The sequence below is a fragment of the Branchiostoma floridae genome, unplaced genomic scaffold (genome assembly GCF_000003815.2).
Source record: "Branchiostoma floridae strain S238N-H82 unplaced genomic scaffold, Bfl_VNyyK Sc7u5tJ_451, whole genome shotgun sequence".
Taxonomy (NCBI): domain Eukaryota; kingdom Metazoa; phylum Chordata; class Leptocardii; order Amphioxiformes; family Branchiostomatidae; genus Branchiostoma; species Branchiostoma floridae.
The window spans coordinates 519-9832 of NW_023365861.1; the positions used below are offsets into that span (position 1 = coordinate 519).

General features: G+C 43.7%; 1 protein-coding gene across 1 annotated transcript in view; it reads right to left on the reverse strand.

The window, feature by feature from the left end:
• Positions 1–1345: 1345 nt before the first annotated feature.
• Positions 1346–9314, reverse strand: part of LOC118408837 — a 20089-nt gene continuing 12120 nt past the window's right edge. Inside the window, exons 26-40 of the mRNA XM_035809695.1 lie at positions 9140–9256; positions 8637–8801; positions 8017–8149; positions 7429–7593; positions 6826–7019; positions 6414–6593; positions 5912–6135; positions 5293–5482; positions 4715–4941; positions 4059–4353; positions 3570–3875; positions 3022–3246; positions 2626–2738; positions 2299–2415; positions 1346–1955 (exon numbers count right to left, since the gene is read on the reverse strand). Of these exons, the coding sequence (XP_035665588.1) occupies positions 1857–1955; positions 2299–2415; positions 2626–2738; positions 3022–3246; positions 3570–3875; positions 4059–4353; positions 4715–4941; positions 5293–5482; positions 5912–6135; positions 6414–6593; positions 6826–7019; positions 7429–7593; positions 8017–8149; positions 8637–8801; positions 9140–9256 (2750 nt within the window). The 3' untranslated portion in view covers positions 1346–1856. The remainder of the gene's footprint in view (positions 1956–2298; positions 2416–2625; positions 2739–3021; positions 3247–3569; positions 3876–4058; positions 4354–4714; positions 4942–5292; positions 5483–5911; positions 6136–6413; positions 6594–6825; positions 7020–7428; positions 7594–8016; positions 8150–8636; positions 8802–9139; positions 9257–9314) is intronic.

Here is a 9314-nt window from a genome sequence, read left to right on the forward strand (position 1 = left end):
AATTGAATTAATTTGACACGGTGAAGACGTTGGAGTGTGGGAAATTCGTTGAAATTCTGTATGACTAAATGCGGCAAACAAGGATTGTTTTACGTTTACAGCGCAGGGGCAAGTTCTGGGGTGCTATGTTCTAACACCCCAGTGTTCTGACGACACTATGTTCCCCCATATTTGGTTAAGTGTTTGAAGGTGCTCAGACCCAACTGGTTTTTCTCAGTGCCCCTCCCCTTTTGTAATAACATTGACGAATGCTTTATTGCTTATATTTCAGGGTGGGATCATTACTGTGTCCAGTGGTCGGACATCGTGAAGATCCTGAGAACAGTAAAGAGGCAGCTCCAGACTCGCCACCGACAAATCCAGACTTTTGTGTCAGTCATGAGACAGCCCTTTGACCCTTGAAAAGTTTTAGTCTCTTTATAATTAAGCAACGGTGTTTCTACGTTTTATACTAAAAGCTCCAGGGTGAAGTGGGAGGTCAAGTATTCCAAGTTTAAAGTTACTTCCTTATTTTGTGAAGTGGGTTCGTTTTCAGAAGTTACAATAGATGGATTTGTATCTTATGATTATTATCTTTTAAGGTGCAATTGTTGAGCAGTCAAGTTTGAGCGACGAATTATTTCAAAGGGAAAGAGCATTCCTCCACAAAAGCTCTTGAAGCATATACTAGGTTCATTAAAATCTATTCTACATTTCCCTACCCTCGAAAAAAGAGGTCACTTGCTTAAATGCCATTGGTTCCATAGTTGGAACAAACACTGCCATCTCTAGTGGATAGCAAACATTTTATTGCCTACTCATGCACATTAGCTGATCATAGAATACAGTTTCCTTCTTCAGCACCGTATATGTGTCCGGAATCGGAGTCTAGTTATTTTCCACCATGCAGTGACACACTGAAAAGGTATGGGCATACTGTAATAAGCCTACTTGTAATCGTTTTTCCAGCTAGCTGTTTATAAAGTACGTGCAGCGTCATTGATTTGGTTAGGGATAACGTTACCGCCAGCTATGCCTGCTAAGGGCTCGTGTTGCAGTACTTCAGTTAGCCGCTCACTCCATGTATAGTCTTAATTCTTCCCTACACCTGTTTCTACCGGTGGCTGTGACCGCTAAACGGCCGAATAAAGATTTAACAGACCGCCCAACGGATTTCATAAATCACGTGTCAGATTGCTTTCTTGAGTGTGTTGTGTTGTTCTTGTAAATTATATTTTACATCTTGTGTCATATACATCATGGTCGCTGTATGGTCAATTAGCGATCACAGTAGAATGATTCTTAGCAAATAGACTGTAGTACAAACAACAAGTATTTCACTCAAAAACACACAGAAACAAACCGATCACATTTTGTGAATTTTAATGCTTCATTTCCTTATCGGCAATCACACAGTTCTAGCTCTAGAAACACAGCACACAAACATTCATAGACGTTTTTTTACATTGCACCTTGGTGACGTCAGCCGCTACGACAGATGTTATATCAAGAATCCCGCATGTTTAAACGTAACGACTGGACACCACATTTGGTACAGACAAGCAACAATCCGTAAAGTCCATCTCACAACATCGCACAAGCACCTTCTGTGTCCACGACGGCCCTCCCGCCAACCCCACCTGTCATCCCCCTCTCTATGATGGTATGAGAGGTCCCCTATCTACTACTAATTTACTTCATAAGAAGTCGTCGTCAATATTGTTGGCCATTCAGTCTGGTGTGTTATCCTTCTCGTTATGGTAGGCCCCGTGGTTAGTTGGATAGGTTTCTATACACACTACTGCCGATAAAGGAAACCTAGACTAAAGATTCCGTAGTCGTTGTCCTTGTTAGAGTGGTCGGGTCGGGTCGGGAGTTTACTCTTCAGGTTCGCATTGGGTCTCCTCGCAAGTACAGGCGGTGGCGATGGCGAACTTGCGCTTGATGGTGGAGCCGTCTCCGCAGCCAAATTGGACCTGAAATGAGTGGGAAAGTAGGTTTAGACAAACATGAATTGTAATTTTCCATAGCAACAGGTCTATGATTCGTAGATCGTTACCCATCTTGCCCGCTAAAAAAGGAAACGGAATAAATGCTAAATGCTACTGTATAGTTACTTCATGGTACGAGATGTTGTTGTAGACATATCCATGTGATCCGTAAATTTGAAGTGGCCCCAGGCCTTTTAGGTAATTATATATATGGCCCTCTTTGGTCAATATTGACCATGTTACGGTAGTGACAATTTACTATTCACTAAGAACTATTTTTCTTACACATTTAACTATAAGCTGTGAAAACTGAAAGACAGGTCCTTACCTCGATGTCCTTGGTCTCGCTGGCGGTACAACAGTTACAGCTCTTCTCGTACTTGTTGCTGTAGAGGCTGTAAATGGACTTGGACTGACACACACCCTCGCACGTGGCCAAGTTGATCTACGTGAAGAAAGTGAGAAATGACAATGTTATATTTAGATCGTAATACACACATACATAAATAATGGCGAACAGAAACTCATCACAAGTTAACTCTTTAATGGTAAATTTCAATCAAAGCAGAGGGCAAGTTTCGGTTGTTAAAAATATGTTGTAAGCAAGACTGTTTCAAGTTACCAAAGAGTAAATATCTACAGAGAAATGACTTACCTGAGTGGAGGATTGGCAATCAATCACAACACCAGTTGGCTCGCCGTTCTTGTATTGACGCTTGCGCATGTACATGTACTTGACTTCCGATTGGACAGAGCAGCCGGCAACACCTTTAAGTGGAGAGACAAAAGGAAAACGTCAGTTTGACAGAAATTCAAGACGTCGAAGACATCAAAATGGTGACCAAACAGTAACTTAGTAATTCTGAAAATGATTAGTAGCAGGAAAAGATAAACCGATATATCCTATAGAATAGAGATGAATATCCTGTAGCCTTTTTCACTTCTCCAGCCTAGGGCACCTTACTCCCTAGGCATAACGTCCCGCGAGGGGCTTTGCCCAGTATTATGTTGATGTAGGTCTTACATGCATATAATAAAGAGAAATACTTACGTGGCATGTCACAATACTGGCAGCAGCCATCCTCGTCGTACTTGAGGAACTCCGGCGGGCACGTGTCGTCAACAGGCTTACAGAAGGTGCTGAAGCAGCTCTCGTAGGCACCGTCGTCACCCTTCACACACTCGCACTTGCTGCACTTGTCATCGTTGTGATACCAGGTCTCACCAACGCTGTACACCTTGTCCAGGACGCACTCGTTCTCACGCTTGATCTTGACTGTAGTGTGATAAGATAAGTTGATGTTAGATGTGATGGGGTCACTGATAAGGATTTAGAAGTGCCCACGAGTGACATCGATAGAATGGAAAGGCTCACTGTGGGGAGTGCAGGACAGAGGATGATCCGTGCCATGTGTTAGTAGTAGTTTTTGGTTGATTAAAAGAGTTGGAAACATACTTCAAGACTACGCCTCCTAATATTAGAATACATTTTAAAAACTGATTGTTTATTGAGTCGGAAAGCATACTTCAATATACGTAAAAAAGCTCTTGATGCAATGCTTTATGTGAAGTTTTGCAAGGAATAATGATGGTACTCACCGCATTCGTACTTCTCGCAACAAGTGCTGGACTTAGAGTCGACCTTCTTGGTCTCATAGCCAGGCTCGCATGTCGGAGCAACCGGACAGTCCTCTGGGTGACAGACACACTTCTTCTGTGGGCAGCATTCGTCCTCGGAAGTAACTTCCAATGTCTCGCCAACATTGCAGTTCAGCTTAACCTCAACACACTCCTTGTGCGTGCAGTAGATTGATCCCTCAGCCAGACACTGACATGAAGTGCATGGTCCGTTGTTCCAGGTCTCACCCAACTGGTAGCCATTGCCGTTCTTGTCGGTACACACCGCTGTAAGTAGCAAATAAGTATCGATTAGTCGCAAGAAAGAACGCATGTCCTGCGATACTACAACTTTTATTGTATTATCGATACCATTATGTATTTGAAAATGCCTTATTTCTAAGCAATCAATGGAAGTGTTCCAACCCTAACCAAATTAACCCCCTTTCACGACATTCGAAGAATACTTACGGCATTCATCCACAGCAACACATTTGCCGTTGAACAAGACCTCGTCACCAGTACAGAAGCAGCCAGCGGTAGATCCCTTCGTAGCCACTGCTGTCTCATGGTTGTCACAGGTACGCTCATGGTCCGGTCCGCACTCGGTGTACTTGGTGCCAGGCTTGCACATCATCGGGCACAGGCTTCCGGAGCGCCAGTCAAGGCAGACACCGGCGATGGCGCACATGTGGGCGTAGGTAGCCAGGGCGTCGCACTCCTTGTTGAAGCTCTTGTCCATGGTCTCAACATCGAAGCGACAAGCCTGGACAATAACAGGACGGAAAACGGTTAATTTATGTATAAAATATATCACTTACATATGACTTTGTCACATAAAAGTAGTAGTAGTAGTAGTAGTAGTAGCAGCAGCAGCAGCAGCAGTAGTAGTAGTGGTAGTAGTAAGAGTAGTGGTAGAGGGAAGTAGTAGTAGTGGTGGTGGTGGTAGTAGTAGTTGTAGTGGTGGTAGTAGTAGTAGTAGTGGTGGTAGTAGTAGTAGTAGTAGTAGTGGTGGTGGTAGTAGTAGTAGTAATAGTAGTAGTAGTAGTAGTAGTAGGTTGTCATCATTAGGTAAACAACACTATAACTATAACATCAACAATGGAAGATGAAAGGAAGGCACTTACATCATGGAACGGAGTCGGGTCCACAAGATGGTGACAGCCAACGAAGACTTCTCCGTAGATGACGTCACACTCGGGACACTCTGGTGGCACGACAGGCGGCAGGGTCGGGGCGACCTCCCAGCAGACCTCACCAGACTTCTTCCAGTCGTAGGCGAAGCGCATGGCCTCGGTAGTCACGTCACCGGTGCTCTTGCAGAAGTCGTCGCTCAAGTCGTTGTTACAGCGGCCTGTATAGAGAGAAAGAGTCTTCTTATATAGCTTACGGTATAATACGGCACGTTAACACGGTAAACATAAAGAAGGGTTTAGAAAAAGACGCTGTGGTAGGCCAATATCAAATTTCCAAACAGGGCTCGGAAGGGCAGCTTTCGGGAACGAAAACTATGATTTAAAAAAAGATACCCAACTGAACAAGACGTAAAGAGAATAGCCGTGGGCAATGCCCTGTCGGGCCCCGGTTTAGAAATGTGTGGTTAGCTTTAGGAGAGGAAGGAAAAAGAACAACCGATATATTCTAGAGATAGTTACTTTAAGGAGACTAACGTGATATGTCTTGAAGAATCTTAAGTTTTACGTACCACAGAGACCCTCAGTTCCGTCGTAGAAGTCGCTGATTGGCACGTTGATGGCGAATCCGTGGTTAGTGACGGAGTACTCCACACGCAGGTTGATGGTGTCGGCACGCACAGCCAGGGTCTGGCCGGAACGTTCCACAACCAGGTCTCCCACGGTGATCGGGATACCAGCCATGGCACCGTTCACCATAACCTGGAATTATGAATACACATGTTAGCATGACCCATTCATACTGTCAGTAAGTACAAGACCATGTTGTCTTTAGGAAGGAAGCAGAGCGCACACAAAACACCACGGGATAAGATTCGTATTTCCACAACGGTTGGCTTCAGTATGTCGGTGAAATATGTTCCACATAAAAATGTATTAGTGTATACGTTTCTTTCAGAGAATTAGAACTGAAATTTCCCCGAAATACATGTATAAGGGCGTTCTAGAGGAGTAAGTTATCTCCACAAAAAATGAAGATATAGTTTAGTTTAGTGTGTCTGTCTGTCTGTTTGGCTGTCTGTCTATGTTTCAGGCTTTTTGTAGGGAATTCATGAACCTCTGGATGAATTATGATGATATTTTTGTAATAGCTTCTAAAAACCGTTTCTTTAAGTTTTTAAGGAGGCGTACCTTCAAGTTGTCCATCAGCACAACCTCGGTGCCGTCGTACAGCACAGTGATGGCCTCCTTACAGTTAGCACCAGACTTCTTGCACACCTGGCGGTCCTGCACCACCTCGAAGCCGTGCATGTTGGTGGAGCCGCGGGCCAGCACGTAGCTGCAGTTGGACTGGTAGTTGAAGAACTTGCCGTCGAACGTGTGGTAGTGAGGAGCGTTGAAACCATAGCAGAAGCCTGGTGGCGGTGAGATCAAATACATATTAAGTGTCAACGAAACAAGTAGAGGCAGCGAGAAAAGTAGACAAAAACAAGGCGAGATGGCCGGATGATCTGATCTACAACTACTACAAATGTTACACACAGTACTGTTTTGGAATTGTGGCATAGCTTTATGTGGGAATATGAGCGAATATTGAATGTTACAAGTTGCAAACCATGACATCTTATGTAGGGCATCAAGATCAAGAAATCAATGATCAATACATGATGCAAACCGAAGACCAAATACTTACAGTTAGTGCACTCCTCTGGAGCGACGCACTTTCCGTTCTTCATGACCATGTTGTCTGGGCAGAAGCAGCCAGACACCTGTGCAACGCTGCACTCAGTCACCTCGTCCATCATGTTCTCACAAGTGGTCGGGCAGCCAGGACCGGCCTCACGCCAGATCATCGGGTACTCGCACTTGCCAGCTACGAATTAAAATAAAAGATTAGGTAAACAAGTAAGGGACTTTCATCCCGTGGAAGGTTCCTTCACTGAAAAGTTACAATGGTTGTTTAAGAACATGAAAGATATCTTTGAATACGTGTATAGGAAACTTAAGCCTTTGTGGCTGTTCTTCGTTGCTAAATTTCGCTCCAAGCATAGAAAATTACAACCGAATCACAGAAAGGTATATGTAAGAAATATAAATGAACTTACGACAACGCTTTGGTGTTCTCCAGTCCAATCTGACTCCTGCATTCATGCAGCTGGTAGCGTATGACGTCATAGAGCAGCATCTGCACTCTTCGCCAGATTCTCCCTTCTCCAGGCATGAGCAGACGTCTTCCAGACACATTTGGTAGTAACTGTCCACTGGTTCAGTACCGTGACAGAAGGAGAAGGCTCCAGAGCTAGGGGTAAGATCATAAGAAGTGTAAATTTTGTATGAACTTCTTTCACGATATGTTTGAAACTTTACATTCAACAATTATGAAACAAGAAGAGAGTAGAATTAAACAGACAGAAGCAATATATACAAATATCCTGACTCCCGACATTCGAAGCCGCGCCGATTTCGGACCGCCAGCTCACAAATCTAAACCGTTCGGCCAAAAGGCGTAAAGCAGTTTGCATGGTCAGTTTAGGAGTCCTTGAACCCACTGTTACAGTTAGTCGGCTACTTGGAAGCTTTCGGGACTGACGTTGCCCTCATAGCTTGTTATTCAGAAGTGTTCGAGCTCTCGCGACTAGTCGTATCATTGTGGTGTATAAGATGTGATGATACAATCTTTTCATGTTTAAAGTAAAAAAGAAACGTACCTGTCCACGAGGTCCTTGCAGAGTTTGGCGGCCTTGCTGGCACGGTCGGAGTCAGCCAGGCACGTCTTCGGTGCCTCACAAGTGGCGGCCGTGTCCGCGATCCAGCTGTTCATGAACGTACCGACGTTTGTCACCACCATGTTGCTGCTTGAAGTGAAGTCATCCCTGAAAACCAAGTCAAAGTGTATCTTTAATATCTTTGCTTCGTATTGAGCAGACTGATGGATTTCTCAGTGGTTTAGCGTCATGCTAAAAGTGTCGGCCCATGCATTTGATCAATCCATTGGAAAATGTTTGTAGCTCACGAAATGAACATTACCATATACGTTACAATACTGTATATTTAATGTCTTTGATTAGTATTGAACAACATTATAGACTGTGTTATGCCAAGAAATTGTGGGACCAGGTTATCGCTTTCAAGAAAAGCTCCGAATGTGATGAACCACTTGATCAAGTTTAAGTCAAGGGATTGTCAGGTCTTACCACATAGGCAATTGCCAATACGATATTTTCCCATTTTTAGCAGAATTTAAAAAAAAAAAGTAAACCTTCTGTATCAACGCCAAGAGAAAAATATGAGCTTACTTTGGCTTGTCGTTGTAGACACCGCATAGACCGCATGTCTTACCCAGCATCCTCTGGTCCACAACAATGCGAGCCTCCTGGCCGCACCAGTACACGGTCAGACCGATATCAGCGGTGATCACGTACTGGTTACCTGGGTAGGGACAGTCCACATGTCTTCAAACATATTCTCTATAGCGAGTTATGATAATACCTATTGCATATTTCTGGTTTTGTAGGGTGTGGTAGAGTAGTTCTATTTTGCTGTGATGTAAGCTACTTTGTTCCAAACGGTTGTTGTTTAAATTTTGTTAGAATATCAAGACCTCGTGCACTCTGACAGTTAATATTTCTCAATTGTTGCTGTTCTTTTCATCTTACATTTTCTACACTTGTATATCCCTTCCTCATTGATCAAAAGCTCCGCCTAGCAATGTGAAGTACAACTGCAATGATCCACACTATGCTAGTGTCTAATCAACTATGTGTTCCTTTACTTAACTAAAATTTCTTTACTTTATTTATGTGCGAAACCAACAAACAAGCAAACAAGTTCAGCATAAGAGTACGCGAGTATGATGCATCGATACTGTCCTCAAACAAACTATACAATGACAGAAAACACTGGATTATTTTCTTACCAGGGGCAGACACGGTAACTCCAGACAGACCGTTGGACAGGGACGAGAACTGGCTCGGTGCCACGGCGTTCGAGTTGTAGTCGATGCTCTCACCGGAGCCGCGCAGCACGAAGACATCAGATCCAACCGTGACCTTCAGCCAGGTGCCGTCAAGACGGCGGTTCACTGAGAAGAACAAAAATGGCGTCATTAAACATAACTCATAAGAACCAGTGGAATACAGAACGAGAACTACATGTGCTAACAGTATCAGTCTGGAAATGTGTTTCTTCTTATATACCGTCTTTTCACAACCATGTATAGCTATAATTCACATGATCATATCCTTACATATCCCTACTATAAAAGTGAAAGGGTATATGATACTAGCGTTGGCAGCGTTGTCAGTCACAGTTTAATTGCTTATATGATCATAACTGACTTGCTGGCAAATTTTCCAGGTACAAAAGACAGAGAGGCTCCATTCGTGGGTACACTTTGATACAGTGGAATCTTCAGCATACCTTCGACCTCGAACGACTCTCCAGCGCAGTCCTTGGCCAGGACGTGGCTGCAGATGGCTCCATTGTAGCTCTTGTCATCGAATGTCTTCACGAAGTCCTTGTTGTTCATGCACGTGGCTGAAGATAAAGAACAGAACATAAGAAAATACAATAGGGACTTTGACAATATGTCATA